Raw genomic sequence first — 17,088 nt, forward strand, 5'->3', positions numbered from 1 at the left:
TGGCTCTCCTGTCTTCCCCTTTCGATTCTCTTTCTGTTCTTTGCATACCCGTTCCTCCTCCTCCTCCATCCCTCTTAGGGCTGCTGCCCTGCTGTTTCAGTTCAGTTGTCAAATGGACTAGTCCTGTCTTCTCTCCGCCTGGCAGGCTTCCCTTTGAAGCTCTGTAGCCCTGCTCTAAATCTGTCCGGCTGGCTTCAGGCATTGTCTGCAATACAGGAAGATGCTGTGCAGCTGTACTTCAACAGCTCTTTTGGCCCGAAGTTTGGAAAATGGTTTAGTCAAGTTCCACCACTTGAAACACTAATATGAGGGTTTTGGGGAGCTAGAGAAGTGCAGGGATCATTTCGTATGGGTGAGCCCTCAGCATCAGTTATGTATATGTGAATCAAATAATGACTGGCTATCAGAGACTGATTGGGAAACATATGTAACTCCTGCCTAAACCTACTGTGAAATGAGATGCAAAAAGCTGCAGCAGGTGGGAAAGACAGTAAAGAAAAATGTCAGCAAGAAACTATACTTGTGTCTGTAGCGTATAGGTAGAGTACTTAGACTGGGCGGGGGGATTTTACAAGAGACTTACCTTTACTCAAAGCAGCTTATGAAATTTTGCCTATGATTTAAGGCTAGAAAGGATAAATTTGTCCTGTAAGCAGGCTGAAAATATCCCACTGGTGTTTGTGGAGCAATGTGCTGCTGAGAGGGGTGGTAGGTAAAGCACACCGCTCTTATTGCAGCTGGAAAAACTGGGGCAAAGGCCCAAAGACTGACTGATCAGTCAGTGGCAATGCCAGCAATAACACAAGAATCATCTCCTCACCCTACCTGTCAGCCATTAGATCTTGTTTCCATTATACAGAACAGCAATGCACATTAAAAATGCTGAGAAGTTGTATTCTCTAGCTCTTTGAATCAGAAGTTGGCAAAGTAAATGTTTTGTTTTAAAACTCTATTTGTGCAGATTTTAGTGTAGGGAGATTAATTTGTCAATGAGTAACATCACTATGTTTTAACCAATCTTTGTATGAGTGTTTAGAAATTACTGGCTTGTTATAGCTCTAATTATAGCTTTACTCTGATCAACCAAAAAGAAATAAATATAGACAGCATCTTTAAAAAGATCAGGGTGAGGTGGTGATGGTGGGGAGAGATTTTGGCTTTCTTTTAATTTTTTGCTAGCTAGCTTAAACTTGCCCATTTCTAATCACTGCATGCTTGGTACAAAATAAACTTTTTTTATACATCCAAGTAACACTCTCCTTCATCTTCAGAAATCCACTGCTTGAACTGAGATTAAAGTATAAGCTTTCTTGTGGTTGGGATTTGTTTGCCAAGCAACAGGAAAGCAGGGTTGAAATCCTGATTTGTACGTATCTGGTAGGACAAGTATTTGTTCTTTGATTCGTTACAAGAAACACTTGTAGAGTAAGTATGTCTGTTCCAGACTGGCAGCTTTGCCTTGAACCACACATGGGAGGATGTGTGGAGAGCTGCACTACCTGAAGGGAGAAAAGTTTAGGGTGAGAAGTGAGAGCAACAAAGCTTCAAAGCAGCTAGAAGGGAACTCTGCTCAGGATTTGCTTACGAATCTAGCATCCATGTCTTCCATCCTCCAGACACACATGCACTTTTCAGTGTCTATAAGTGGCAGGAGCTTCTTTTACATCCCAGTTGAGCAGTAATAACTAGAAAAATGACTAGCAAGAATACTCAACACTATTTCTTGCAACACTTTCAAGGCTTCTCTGTCAATTACTGATCCACCCTGATCTTTAGTTGTAATAGCTGGCCTGAGTATAGCATTATATAGCTGCCAGATGAGGCAGATGACTTAATGTGTCAGAGCAGTGTTCTGGCTGTAGTACTATACTGGCATAGCATGCAAGGCACTTCTCTATGGCAGCCCAGGGTCATGCCACCACTACCACTCACAACAACAGAAAATACTGGCTTTGATGAGGAAATCATCATACAAAACTTTTAAAGGCAATGATACATGTACAGTTTCAATCACAGAAGTTTGAAAGATGTGTTAAGCAATTTCTATATGTGGCTGTTGATACTGCAGCCAATTTCATTCCTGAGTGATTTTACAGAATTCAAACTGTAGTTCTAACCCGTTTCTTCACAATATCTCTGCATTGTCACTGGTTCCAGACAAGTTTGTTTTGTCATGTTTTCATAAAAAGTACAGTAACATCATTTCACTTGATTTTGTGTACAAGTAGTGTTAACTGACCTACATTTTGATTTAATTTACAAGAAGGGTTAATAAAGTTCTACTGTAACTTCCTTTGGAGTTTGAATTCTTGTAGTAGTTGTGATGTTCCGTGTTTTAGTTAGTCCTAGTTAGTCCTAGTTATTGTATTTTTAGGGTTTTGTAAGTATGTAAGGTTCTGCCACAGCAAAAGGTAATGTGGCTATTTCTGGCCTGTATGGCCTTAATTAAAGAAATACTTGGACTGATATCATAGTTTATGGGTTAAAAATCCTGTCTGCCACAAATTGAACTAACTTCTTTTCATGCCTAATATGTGTTTGATAACACTGTATAGTCAGCTGTGCTTGTGTCTTTGTTAAATGGATACCTTGGTTAGCAGAACTGAGGTGTTGCTTTGTCCGCTATTACTGTTGTGCTCATAACTGCAAATGCAATCACAATATTTAACTTTCCATTATGGACTAAGGCTTCTAAACCCTAAATGGGAAGGTTGACTTTAACTCCTGGGTAGCTTGATACATAGGGTAATACAAACATCAATCCAAGTAGACAGCATTCTTCAGTTTTCAGGAGTTAACGAGACAGTCTTCACATCAGCCTGGATCTGCGGGCAGAAATAACCACAGCCCCTGCACAGCAAGGTTTTTCCTACTTCTCTTGAAGGTTTCAATTCCTGTGGACCAGCAGGTGTTTTGCGACCTTCTCTCGTAGGCACCTGCAGCAGACCAGGTGTGACTCTGTGGGCCTGCAGAATGATGTGACTCTGTGGGCCTGCAGAATGATGCCTCTGCCCACACAGGTGCGTGTGGCTGCAGCAGGGTGGTGCCAAGAGGCTGCGTGGGTCCTTCATCCCAAAGCATGAGAGGTCCTCTGAAACACCTCAGAAACGTCACTCACCAAGTTGTTCAGTTTTTCAGTGTCCGTGTCAAAATACAATCCTCTTGGGTACAATGAAATGCTTGTATGCCTTTTTTCATGTTCAGTGATAACACCATCATCTGATTACAAAATGTTTATGAAATGTGAACGATGATAGTCTGTGGTAGAAAAGACATTGTATCAGCTGTATCAGTACAAAAATTTTCTTAAATGTATCATATACCTGTGGATATTGGTATTATAAATAGAATTAGATATACTGGGAATGAGAGTTCCCCAGTGAAGTTGACTTAATTTTTTTATAAATTACTGACTACTCAGTTTTCTATTTTTAGCTGTATGTCACTAGCATTTAATTGCTCAGCACAGGGAGGATGAAGAGTCAAGTCTCGTGAGCAGGAGCAGAACTTCTGCAGCATGTTGTTGCAAAATTGAGTTTTCCTGCAGCAAGTAGTAGCACTTTCGGGGGTTTTTTTAATCCTCCTTGAAAGAATTTCTATAAATAACATCTGTGTCTATATCTGATTCAACCTCCTTGATATAGGTTATGTGTAGACTTAGTTGTCGCACTTGTGCAGGGTAGCTACATGACACAGCGCCATGTTTAGGTTCCTGAGGTAACTCTAGACCCAGAGGTGGTAAAAGTGCATCATGTCTGTGCATTCACTGAGCTTTTTAAGCTGAGAAGCCAATGTGGCTGTGCTCTTTCCCCAGCTCCAGCTGCCATCAACACTTGACTTCACTGGGTATATGTAACACTGCTTAACACTTTTTGTATCAGCCCTGGTTTATCATTGTTTATAGTTTTAAAACCTCTGAGGTTGAAATTAAAGCTGAATTTCTTTTCTTTTTTAAATTTTTCAGTTTGGACAGTTGGTTTTTGAGAGTGGAGGGTGACTACCATTGCTTTACCAAAAATAATAATATAAACATTAATAATTGAAACTTACAACAATTTCTTTGGAAGGGCTTACACTTTGGAGCAGTGGATAGAGTTGTTGGATAGGTACCTCTTACTTTTCCAGTTAAAATTTACCTTGTTTAGGGCAAATCCTGAGCTCTTGAAAATAGCCATTTGTTTAGGTTTAACAGAGGTTTGTACGTTGTAGAATGACAGAAAAATTCAGGTTGTAGGTCTCTAGCTGAGTCTTCTGCCCAAAGAAGGATCAGACATGAGATCAGACTGGGTTGCTAAGGGCTTGGTCATTTGAGTCTTGAAAACCTCAAGGACGGAGATGACATAATGTGTCTGGGCAGCCTGTTACACTGCCTGGCTGTCCTCATGGAGAAAAGAAATACTTATTTCTTCATTGAGCAAGGTTGGGAAGGGTTTCCAGTAGCTTCTCTCCTGGCTGCTGTCACATCAAAAGCCAGAACTGAAGCTGAAGGAGACATTTTCTAGTTGCAGTGTTCTGCTGCTGTGGCTTTCGGTGAGAAAGCTCTCACTGAAACACAGGCTGGCATCAAGATGCACTGGGAAAGGGAGAGGAGGGTTGTATGGAAGAAAAGAGCAATAGAATGGCAAGGGGGCAAATCTCTGGGGCACAGGACTTGCAGTCTTTGGGACATTTTTCTGGGGCCTGTTTTGTAGCCTGTGCCTCATCTCCAGTGACCATGTCTCCTTGGAATGTGTGACACATGGAGGGGGAGATCGGTGCCTTGTTCTTGGTATAGGCACAGTCACAGGTGGACATGGTGGAGAGGAGGTCCATAAACTTTCCATGCTGCCTTTTTGGAGAGTGTATTTCACCCTCTGCCTAGTCCAGTTTGAGAACCACTTTTAGGCAGGAGGGGGATGTGTCCTAAGAAGAGCAATGAAGGGTCTAGAGCACAAGTCCTGTAAGGAGCAGCTGAGGAAACTGGGGTTGCTTAGCCTGAAGAAAAGGAGGCTCAGGGGACACCTTATCACTCTACAACTACCTGAAAGGAGGTTGTAGCGAGGTGGGTGCTGGTCTCTTTTCCCAAGTAGCAAGTGATACGATGAGAGGAAACAGCCTCGAGTTGTGGCAGGGGAGGTTTAGATTGGGTATTAGGAAAAATTTCAAAAATTTCTTCACTGGAAGGGTTGTCAAGCATTGGAACAGCCTGCAGAGGGAAGTTGTGGAGTCACCATCCCTGGAGGTATTTAAAAGACATGTAGACGTGGTGCTTAGGGACATGATTTAGTGGTGGACTTGGCAGTGTTAGGTTTACATTTGAACTTGATGATCGTAAGGGTCTTTTCCAACCTAAATGATTCTATGATTCTATGTGTCCATGTGCCTTGCCTGGGGCAGAGGGTGGGTGAATGGAGGTGAGGGTGCAGTGGAAAGCGCCAGGCAGTGGGGAGGACGGCAGGCAGCCAGCCCCAGCAGGGACCAGAGCAGACGCACTGCCACTTCCAGAGACTTGTGGCTGTGATCTGGCGCCTGTTCTGCTGCGAGTGGCGGCACAGCCCTTGGCAGCCATGAAATTCTTCTGTTGTTCCCAGCACTGCTCGCTGCCCGCTGGGCTTGCCCGGGTTGCTGTGCCTGGCCATGACCCCACACCGGTCTGCACCATTTCCTTGCAGGGCCTCTTCCCAGACACATTCCCTGCCCCCCTCTGGAGCGTGCCTCCCTCCCGAGAGGAGAGACAGGGATTCCCAAACAATGCTGACAGCAAAGCTCTCTGGAGCCAAAGTGTGTCCACAGGCATTGGTGTCCTGTTGACACTGCCAGCAGACATCCCCAATGACTGAGCTGTGAGAGCCCAGGTCTGCTGTACATGGGGCACAGACAGATGAGGGGCCATAGGCTCGTGTGGGTCTGTGGGGATGGGAAACAGGATCCATGCAGAAGGTGGGGAGTTCTGAATTCTGCCCCCAGAAAAGAGGAAATTTCATCAGGTTTCCTCCCTTGCAGCTGTTAATAAGATGGAGGAGTGAGAGGAGGACAGGAAAGTGAGTCTGCAATAGACTATTTCTGAAATATGTTACTTTTTATTTCTAAAAGTAGTCTGCTTTTTTTATTTTCCTCTGTTGAATGTGCCATTTTCTAGATTTTTCATGCATTTAGAAGCACTGTGCAGCGGCTGATCGGTTTGCTGGAGATTTTTCTTGATTTGTCTATTGGGAAATCAGATGTATGTTGAAAGCTGCTAAATAGGTCAGCTGAAGTGCTACCCTTGTTTTGACAGTGTGGTTTTAGCTCTGCAACAGCCTTGTCTTGGGTCAGGAAGCTGGCTTTTCAAAAGTATTTGGATTATTGGCTTGATATGGTCTCACCATATTTTTTCAGTTCTCTCTTAATTGTGTTTCAAGTATTTCATTACCTTTAATACTGACTCTGGCTTTTTCCTACAGATAACAGATTGTTTAGACAACCGTGAAATAAAGGAAATATTTAATTACTTTGCCACTTTTCAAACCCTAGTATGTGCTATGTATTCACTAATGCATACGTTTTTGTGTTATTCTGGAAGGGGAAACTAGGGGTGAAATGTATGCTTATCTCCAGCTAACACAATCCAAGATATCCTACAATTTTAAAAGCTTGTAGGAGCTATTCCAAATGAACTGCATGATGGTTGCTGATGAACAGTTTGAAAAGGAGATTAAAGCCCAGTGATTCAATACCCGAGCGGCACATACTGCTCCAAAATGTACTCTCTAGCTCCCTGCTGAGCTCTAAACCAGGCTGGTTCAACCACATTACAAAGAAGCAGCAAGTACTGCCTTGAGGAATTAACACATACTTTTATTTCCACTGTACTCACTGTGTTTCTACTGTATTATTCTCTGCAGGCCTTCCCAGCAGAAGCAGATAGAGCGACCAGCCAGCAGCAGGTCGAGGCCAGCCCTGGAAGTGCAGGACCTGTGAGCCCAGCGTGCCCATCCCCAGGTGGGTTCTTGCTGCTGCCCTCGCACCTGACCTTGCCCACCCCCCGGGGCTGGGGTTTAGGCCCACCCTGCAGCACCATAAGTTCCGTAAGTGCATTTGCAGCACCAAGAGGGTTTATTAAAAAATTCAGAAGATGTCAGAAACCTCGACATAAAGAAATTTTTTACAGTAAGAACAATCATTCACTGCAACAACATCCCAAGGGACGTGGTAGAGTCCCCATGGCTGGAGGTTTTCAAGGTGCAACTGAACAGGGTGCTAGACAATCTCCTCTAGGCTCCCTTTCCAAGGAAGGGTGGGACCAGATGATCTTTTGAGATCCCTTCCAACCTGAGCTGTTCTGTCATTCTGTGGTTGAAATGACACACCTGACTACATTGCTCAGGATGCAAGTTGTCTGCTTTGCCATTTGTGTGAGTGAAAAGCTGGTGCCACACCGTGCTGTAACCAGTAAGCAATCAGGGCAGAAACTATCAGTTAGTAACAGCTGCTTTTAACAGTTTTTTTCCCCCCAAGACATTAAGAAATGGGGAAGGAGAATAAGAAGGGGCACTTCAGTCCTTGTAGGGGCTTTAAATGGACAGTATTTTGCACACTCCAGATTTTCTGCTGTAAAGCCTTTATGCATGATTCCTATTCCGGGAAAAGGAATTTGCTGGTAAAATTTGAAGCTGTTTTCCTCAAAAGGGTGTTTCTGAAACATTACCTTTGAGTAGGCATTTTATCCACTGCCTGTTATCGTGCTAACTTCAGGGTCCTTTTTTGTTGTTCATTTTTAAAAATGTGCCTATGAAAGTTCAGCTTGGTATGGGTAAGTAAAAAGTACTATTTGAAGTAGGTATTTAAATGAGATCTCTGGCTGTAATTGGCATGTAAGCATAATGCTTCTATTTGTTGAGGATAAATGTGACTTAAACAATTGAGCTTTGCCCTCAAAGTGGGTACCAATCCCACAAGGTTAGGACTCTATCCAAACTTTTCTTGATGTGCTGCAAGACTCTGAAGCACGTGGGCTGTTAGCAAGGGCTCATTAGTTGACATAATTACTTTGGCTCATAGATGCCAATGCACAGAGGTTAACAATCTTGACTTGCACCTGGCAGGTAACGTAGAAGCTGCAGTCTTTTAGTGAACCGAGCAAGTTCTCCTCTCAAGAGTCAGCAGTGATGAGCTGGTGATATTTGTCTACAAATCACAAAACCACCTTGTGCCAGGCTCCACACCTGTGAGACATGCTAAACATTAAGTATTGATAGCAAAGTTTAATATTGACTGGCAAGGAAAACTGAGATAGCATTGTAAAAATTGAAACAGTAAAGAAACATGAGTTTTCATGATGTCTGCTTTGGAGGGATAGATGTGGTCCAAACTGTGTGACCTTCTTGTGGAATAAGCAACCTCCTCTGCTGTTCAGTACAAGCCAGCTACTTCCGTGCTGTGACCTGTATGCCACTAATGGTGTGGGAACTGCTCCAAAGTGGTGTGCATCTGCCTGGCAGCAGGAGCAGCTCTTGTCTCTGCTTGTGTGCAGGTTCTTAGTGGAGCTTTGGAGTGCATCTCCTTCTTAGCTCACTCTCCTAGCCTGTCAAAGATGTACATTCAGAAGCTGCCCCTGCTGCCATGGTTGAAGAGGGGACAGGATCTGAAGCTGAGATTCTGCTTTAGGAGATTAGAGAGATGTCTGGGTGATTATACACTGCCTGGGATGCTGGCAACTGCTCTGCTTCCAATGGTGGTACCAGCTGACAGTAGTTTAGCTGTCACTGTCTTCAGCTGTAGACCCGTGCATTCCTGGTCCCTTCTCCCTTAAACCAGCATCAACTTGTTGGATTTTTTAAAGAACTAAATGACAACTAGATTATTCCAGTCCAAGGCTTCCTGTTAGCACAATTTGTTTGCTGTCTGATGCTTGACTTGATGTGGTTTGGTGGAAACAGGCAACCTGAAATATCCTCCAGTGCTGACAGTGAGACCATGTTAACTGTGGTATAGCTGCTTGTCTGGGTAGCATCTTAGGATAGGATTCATCACATGACTTCAGTAAAGAGATCTATATCTCAGCAGTCACTTTGTAGATTACAACTCATCTGAGCTTAAGAGGAATGTCTGAAATAGTTTGGATGGCTCTTCCCCAAGAACTGCCTCTTCTGTCCTTGTTGACCATGAAGGGTGTCCCATGATGCCCAAGTGTAAGCACCTACATTTTGTCAGGTGAATTTCACTCTTAAAGCCCTGTCTTCTCTGAGAGATTAATTTTGCCTGTGTTGAAGAAAGAAGATTATTTTTCCAAAACATTCAGTCAACGGGCTCACAGTATATCCAGTAAGAAATCGGATTGTAAGAAATTAAATAGGTCTACATTTTATTTGAAAAAATATCTTAACCTTGAAACATTATCTCTTATATGTGTGGATTAGGTTCAGATCAAAAGCAATTCAAGTCAACTGCAGCTTGTGCCAGCTCTGTTGTGAAGAGATTAGAATTTCTTCCCAGTCCTGTCCTTTCAGAGGAAACTGCTTCAAGTGAGAAAGATGTGAAGAAACCTGAAATGGAGCAGCAGAAGGAAGCAGAGCTCCCTGCTACACCGAAGGTACGTACAGGCAAGAAAAGGGGGCGTGGAAAACAAAATAAAAAAAGAAAAATCTCACATGGAAATGTTTATTGTGCACATTGGTATTTTTCTCTATATAATGTCACTTCAGGAGTTCATTCAAAATACTCTGCCAGTCAGTGACCCTGAAGGATGGTTTCTGTGCCAAATCCTGTGGTCATCAGAGTTTCCCTTCCAAAGAAACTCCCCGGTGTCTGCTTGTAGTATTTGAACCTGTAAACTGGCTAGAGCAGAAATGAGAATTTAACCTGCAAACCCCAATCCCACCATGTGTTGAGAGGGCAGAGTATGCAGAAGATGTTGACAGTGGAGCTTACCCTCTTAGTCCTCTTGAAGTGCTGAGCAAGTGCAGGTGGTGACACAGGTAACAAATGGCCATGACTGTACTGCTTAGGTAAGTTAGATGTTGGTCCTGGGTTAGGATTGGCTTCGGTGTGCAGGTCAGTGTGAATGTCAACAACAGCTACCTGTTATTTCCAGGACTTCAGTACTGCAACTCCATGCTGTAATTCTGGAGATAGAGGCTTCATCTTTGATAATGTCGATTCAGGAAATAAACAGAAAGGGTTTAATTTAACCTTTGATTGAACCTTCTGATTTTTGAATGCTATTTCCTGCTCCCAAATGTCTGAACAGGTGATGAAACCAAAAGCCCTGGAACAAGGAGGGAGTGTGTTATTGCCATTTTTAAAGAAACTACCTGAGACCAGTCAAGTTACTCTGCAGAATTCTGGTCTACAAGGTGAGCAAAAAGCATTTGGAGAACTCAGCCGGACAGTAACTGAAACAGTGCATGTGGTGTTCAGGGAGAAGTGCCTAATCAATGACCTGGAGAGTTTTGGAGCTAAAATGGTTATTTTCTGATTGTATCTGACTGATACTGGTAGCGTGGCTGCTATGATGCAAAGCACTCTTCCGACTGTTCCCCTTAAACACAACAGCAGAATTGTGATAACAGAGCAGGGCAGGGAGAGCCCTATCTTGCACTTACCTGGCCTAGCAATAAAAGCTGTATTATGTCAATGAGTAGTATGAGTATTACTAATAGTACTGCTGCTCACAGATGAAAATGGCTTAGCATTTGGTTTTAGCTCACAATAAAAACTTCTGGAGATAAATTCTGCACTCAGCTGCTCATGTGGAGTTCTGTTCATAGATGACCAATACACATATCTGGCCACATCCCTGAATTTGACCTGTGCCCATCACAAGTTCTTGCAAAGCAGAACTTTTTTTTTTTTGCCTTCATGACAAAGTTTTGCTTGAGATTGATAATGTTTAGTAGTTTGATTTTATATTGATTTTAGAGATGCATATATGTAGGTAACATGAAAGAAAGAAAGAGAAAAATCATCTCAAGTTTTCTTCCCCCTGAGACTTAATAGGTTGTTATTTATGTATAGGTAATATACTGATTATCCTAGTGTTTTCAAGATTCAAACTACTGAAGGTGATCCACTGTGGAAAACAGGATTGTCTGAAAAGGAATAGAAATCTCACTTGTTTAAAGTGGGGAAGTGCTTTCCAAACAGGCTTTGAGACCAATATAATTTTATATTAGGCACAAATCAATCCAAACATCAAGTACCAGATTATAGGTCTCTCACATATTTTCTGAGTGGTGCTGAGACACTTGGCTGCTCTCTAGTGTTCACAGCACATACAGCGCTGAAAGGATCACAAAATCCTCTAAAACCTGTATCTGCAATAGGAATGAATGGGAGCACCATGCAAAGACTTGAAGGGGTGGCTGCCCTTGACTAGTATTCGTGCGCTAGAGCTCTCATGTAAGGTTAGGTGCCATATTCCAAAAGTAGCGTTTAAATACGGGCAGTCTGTGTGGTCGGCTGGTCCATTGTAAACTAGCTGCGATGGGCCAAAGTGATTGTAGTCAAAATTCCTCTCATGGCCGAAGTGGCTTGGGTCTGAGAGTCCATCATCGCCTTTTGACTGCGCTGTGTTTCTTGTTTTGTCTCTGTGCCGGTGCCTGCAGAGCCGCCCCGTGGGGCCGCGGTTCCGCTTAGGGTTCGCAACAACTGGCGGCGCTCACAGTTTTTCTCGCAGTCAGGTAAATGCGGTGCTAAGACCAGCTTCAGCCCTTCTGCTGCCTTCAGTCATAGGTGTCTTCGGACGTGGGGCTGGGGCGAAAGCTGGTGATCACGGGGACTTGTTCTACCTCTTGCTTTCATAGAAAGTGTCTATTCCTGCTGCACAGTTGACAAAGAGCTGTTGGGTTGCACGTTGTTGTGATGCTCTGGTTTCAGGCACCCAAATGAAATCACTTGCCTATAAATACCTTTTCCTTAATTTCTTTAAATCAGCCTAATTTTCAAAGACATTTGGATAGAAAATGGCAATGGTTCTCTTCGTAACTGTGGCTCTTGAATAGTGTAGTCCCATCCTTTTAGCTTTGCTATGCTTTTTCCTTCCTTGCACTGAATCACGAAGGGAAAAAATAGATCAAGGTAGGTGACACTCAGTGTCCAAACACTGCTAACGTCTGTGGCCAGAAGTAGATGGCATTAGCTAGTGGTAGAGTAGAACCTGATGTTAGTTAATATTGTGCTCCTCTATACCCAGATATAAAGTAGTTTTGTTGGTGATGGGTGTAATCTGTTTTTCTGGTTTATTTGCTTGCGATTCGTCCTTGCATTTGGTTGTGGGAGCAAAGAGGGGACGAACATGAAGCTTTTTTATACAGATACAATGTAGCTTTAATTGCAGGCTAAGCACATTTTGCCAGGTTAAATTTAATCTTTCCTTTTTCTGTTCTTTTAATAGCTGATTCTAATAGTGGTGACAAATCAAATGTGAGTACCTTTTTTGCATTGTTGTTTGGTTTAGAGATATGTGTTTAGCAAAAGTGATTTTTTTATGCAAAATGTTTTGTAACATGCCCAAATCAGAATGAGAATTTTTTTCTCATGGAAATGAGAGAGAAAAAATACAACCCAAATGAAGACATGGTCTGAATCTGGAATTTAGGTGTTCTCCTCTTATCAGGAGGGAATGGTAGCTATACAGTATTCAGTTGCTGGAGCCACTGAAGCTTCACAATCTCAAAACAATATATAACTCTAAATTATCCATTCTATTTTAAATGCATATAAATTAGAGGAGACCACAATTCTACTGTCTCCTCAATGAAAAAAATAAACACACCACAAATGCTACTCTGAAGTACACAATATTTCATATTCTGTTTGTCACATAAAAAGAGACATCATCTCTTCCTACCAGATTCAAATACAACTCTTAGTGGAAAGGAATATGACATCAGGTGTCTAAAATTGCCCTTGATTGTAAGGATTTTAATCATGTGTCATGTAATGGGATTCTTAGTGAAGCCTGAGGTTTGATTTCATTATGGATAAAAATTTAAAACAAAGCTGTAAGCTGTTGTCCTGACAGCCATATGAAATGACGGAATATTTTTTACAATCACAAATTGCTTTGCATGTTGCGCAGACAATTATAGAGAAGCAAAATAGATGTTTTCTTTAAATTTGAGTACCTGCAGGTTATCTCTGTTCAGTGCTGCTTAGAGCTTTCTTTGAGATCTTTTTCCTTTTTTCCCCTCCAGTTGAAGTTTCCCAAGCCTTTCTTTGCAAACCAAATCATTATTTTATCATTTGGATGCCTGTGGGCAATCCCAAGTGTCAATCAAGCTAAGAATATTGTCTGCTAACTGAGAACACCATTATCTAGCTATCAGTTTCCCATTTTAACATCATTGCCAGGGGTAGGCCAGGCAAAGTGCAGCTTTCTCTGGTAGCCTTGTGAAGTGTAGTGTTGAAGTCTAATAGTTTGGTTTTCCTTCATGCAAGCGTTTCAATTTTTGGTCCTGGGATCCAGAAGAAGAGCGAAAGCGCCAGGAAAGGTGGCAGCATGAGCAAGAACGCTTGCTTCAGGTAAGAAAGAAACTACATGTCTTCCACCATATGGTTCAGCTGTTGAGTTGTCCCTTTGGACAAAAGTTGAGCATTTCATGTCATGTTTTTCACATCCTCTGTGGATGCTTGAGCGAATTCTATGGCAGATGAGCAATAAAATGAGCATGCACACACGTCTCCCTTCCCCACTCCATAGGAGGACCAAAAGGACTTAGTTCTGCGTTCCAGCACGGAGCTAAACCAAATGTTGATCCTCAACTATAATTAAAGTATGCTGAGCATAGACTGCGAGACTCTTAATTACTTGGATCCTCTTTCTCCAGACTGACAATTTGCTGACCCTGACGCATATGCAACAATTCTTTAAAATTATGATCTTAATAGATTTTTGTAGACTTCTGCTTTGTTCACAGGTTCTTCTGGGAAAACATCAAGCTAAATTTGGACATGAAGAGTTTGGGGGGTTTTTTTGAGAGGGGGGGAAACCCCCTCAAAACAACCACTGGTTTTGCCTAGTGGTAGAGTAAGCTGTAAAAGGTCTGGGTTTGTGTCCTAGTTGGAAAAAGTGCAGTTGCCCTGAGAATGAATTTCCCCACCAGTCAGTAGTGTCTTTTGAAACTGTGAGTAGGTTTGGCCCCAAAGAAATCATATCTTTCCTCCATGTAACAGAAGAACAACTGTCAAAGGGCGGAGAATAATAAAATGGAGTCTTTTCGTCTTTTAAGAATGACTTGTATGTCTCTCTACTGCTTTCTTGAGATTATTTCTTTTTAGCTAATGTGATTGTTTCCTCTTAAAATGGTGTAAAATTCTCATCATTTTTCTGGCATATGTGGGTGTTCTCTCAATAGTAAATGCGTCTTTTCTGGATTATGGAAGTCACCATTCTTCCCCATATTCAAACCAGTTCTGCCAAACAGTTTTAAAGATCTCTTTGGAGATAATTTTTCATGCAAAACTGTGAAAACAATTCTCAAGAAAGAATTCCATCAAGGAGGAAAATAAGCTACTTAGCTAATTATAAGCTTACCCTCTTCAAACCTTTACACACTATTCATTTATCTTTTAAACTTGCACGGGTATTCATTCATTAAATTGTAGTGGCATCTCTCTTAAATTAGTACCAGTATGTGCAAAACCTGCTTGTTTATATGCTACTTTGCTGAAATTTTTAATGTAAAATCCATGCCGAAGTGTTTTGGGGTGTGTGATAGCTTTTTGGAACTCTCAATACTGTATAATAAACAAGGAATTTAAATTACTGAGCATAAATTTCATTTCTGAGCAAAGATGTAAAAACTTCTAACAAATTAAACTATTTCAGGCATTTTAAAAGTTCCTCATGATTTGAAGGTGTTAAATGTAAGTGCTGGAAACAAGTGGTGAGAGGAGGAAAAGAAGCTTTTTTTGACACCCATGGACGTTTCAGATTTTTATCTTCCTATTTCATCCTATTTCTGATTAAACCTGTCTTAGCAGGTTCATTTTCACTGTGGAGATACTACAGAATTTACTTCTAATACAGAATGTTCTGAATTTACCTGTATTTGTATCTTTTTACAGGAGAAGTATCAGAAGGAGCAGGACAAGCTGAAAGAGGAATGGGAAAAGGCCCAGAGAGAAGTTGAAGAGGAGGAGCGTAGATACTACGAGGAGGTATAAGGCTCAAAGGAGGAGGTTGTTTATTGAGGGTTTTTTTGCATTTAAATGCACCCACTTACGTAACTAAAAAAATCCCGTACCTAGATTAATTAATGAAAAGCCTTCTCAAGGCTGAATTCTCAGGAGGATTGTTTCTCTTAAACATTACCATAGGCACTGAGGAAAAATATTCAAATATTTAGACAGGTATCCTCAGAACCTCTGCATAGGTGGAGGTGTCTAATTGCTGTGTAAGTCTGAGTGAGTCAGTATGGTTATGTCTGGGCACGCTCAGACTTACTTCTGGAGGCAGTGCCTTGTGTGTTTTGGCATATACTTGGTGCCTGGGCTTGGTGGAATTACAGATTAAACTGTTGCCTGCCTTGGGCTTGATCATGTAGATATTTTGTAAACTGGCCTTGTTTTTCAAAAAAAAAAATCCACAGGAAATGTCCAAAGCTCACAGTTGTAGAATATTAACAATATAGAAGACTGGTTTTCTTCTGTCATATGTGGGTTGTTATTGCAGGAAATTGGAAAATGTTTTCAGTTTGACTAGTTGTGCATAATGCAAATTGGTATCTTATCATCTGTACTTGAGGGCCATACTTGTGATCTGAACAATAATTTTCTTTTTCAACTTTCAGAATAAGTTTCTCATGTACCAAGTGTAATTTAATATTCTTATATGAAATTTAATAGACTGGTGTGAGAAACAGTGGTGACATCCCAAGTGGAATATTCTTTCCAGTTTTGGACATCTCATCTCAATGATGGTAATGGTGAAAGGAAAGGTAGTACAAAACCTTGAAGCAATTTAAAAATTGAGGTGTTAGCATTATTCTTGGTATCACAGGTCCTTACCTAGCCATCTAAATGTGACACATAGCCAAACTTCATGCTTCTACTTCTTAAGCTCATAATTGACATTCTGTATTTTTAATCCTCACTCTCTCGTCATCCTGTGTTTTTCAGGAACGTAAGATAATTGAGGATACTGTAGTTCCATTCATTGTTTCTTCAAACTCTGCTGAGCTCCTCTCCTCTTCTTCCTCTACCACTGAAGGAAACAAGACAGTGGTGAGTTTCTCGTGGAATAGTAAGGCAGTAAAGACTAAGCCATCTTCAGTGCAATGTTTCATTCTTCACTAAAGGCTAACAAAGTCTGAGAACAGTAAGCGTATTCCCTGAATCCCTTCCATAACTGGTGATACCTCAGTGTTGTAGCTTGTATATTTTTACAACTGAGAGCCATACTCCCAAGCAAACTGCTACCATCCCATTTTGGACTAGAGCAGAGGGTGATGCTTCCTCTCTTTGCAGCTGCTTCTTTTCTTTAACTGGTGCTGTGAAAAAACAGTCACCTGTTTCTGTTTGTTTTAACTGCCTTCTCAAAGCCAGCAAAATCTGAAGTGCATCCAAAATCTTGAGTGTAAGACAGTGCTTTAAGCATGTCTGAGATGAGACTGAATTCTGCCTCCCCACTTTTCCTCCTTTTCTCTCCCACCATCCCTCCTAGAAAACAGCAAAACAAACAGGCCAATGTTCACTTCCTAATTTTTTTTTTTTTACTTAAGCACACAAAATGTTTAACGCGATGCATCTAGCATCTAATTAAACAAGTGTTCGGGAGAGATCAGAGAATGACACCCCAGGTGAGATCAGTAGTGTAAATGTGGGATTTCCAGACATAATTTTCTCCTGCCTAAGGCACCCACACCCAAGAAGTCATCTCCCTTTTTCCATTCAACTCCAGGATTAGGAGTTCTGTATCATCTGGTTCTCCTCTCACCCTTCCTGGCCCCTCTTATCACTGATCCCTGTGCAAGAGTATCAGCCGTGGCCCACTTTCCACATGGCTGTATAGCAGTAACTTCCTGGGTTACTGCCACGTTCAGAGCAATGCGGGCACGTAGAAGTGAAGAATCTCATGCCATGGCTTACTCAAGCTCCACCAGTCAGGTATGACTCACTCAAGTGCCA

The 17,088-nt window shown here is 41.8% G+C and overlaps 1 protein-coding gene across 8 annotated transcripts in view; it reads left to right on the forward strand.

Moving 5' to 3' along the window:
• Positions 1-17,088, forward strand: part of LIMCH1 (LIM and calponin homology domains 1) — a 188,044-nt gene that overhangs the window by 156,845 nt on the left and 14,111 nt on the right. For all 8 annotated transcript variants that reach the window (XM_074866061.1, XM_074866062.1, XM_074866065.1 and 5 more), the window contains 7 exons: positions 6,864-6,960; positions 9,378-9,550; positions 10,208-10,313; positions 12,353-12,381; positions 13,399-13,482; positions 15,028-15,120; positions 16,081-16,185. In XM_074866061.1, the coding sequence (XP_074722162.1) occupies positions 6,864-6,960; positions 9,378-9,550; positions 10,208-10,313; positions 12,353-12,381; positions 13,399-13,482; positions 15,028-15,120; positions 16,081-16,185 (687 nt within the window). The remainder of the gene's footprint in view (positions 1-6,863; positions 6,961-9,377; positions 9,551-10,207; positions 10,314-12,352; positions 12,382-13,398; positions 13,483-15,027; positions 15,121-16,080; positions 16,186-17,088) is intronic.

This window comes from Strix uralensis, chromosome 4 (genome assembly GCF_047716275.1).
Source record: "Strix uralensis isolate ZFMK-TIS-50842 chromosome 4, bStrUra1, whole genome shotgun sequence".
In the NCBI taxonomy this organism is placed as follows: domain Eukaryota; kingdom Metazoa; phylum Chordata; class Aves; order Strigiformes; family Strigidae; genus Strix; species Strix uralensis.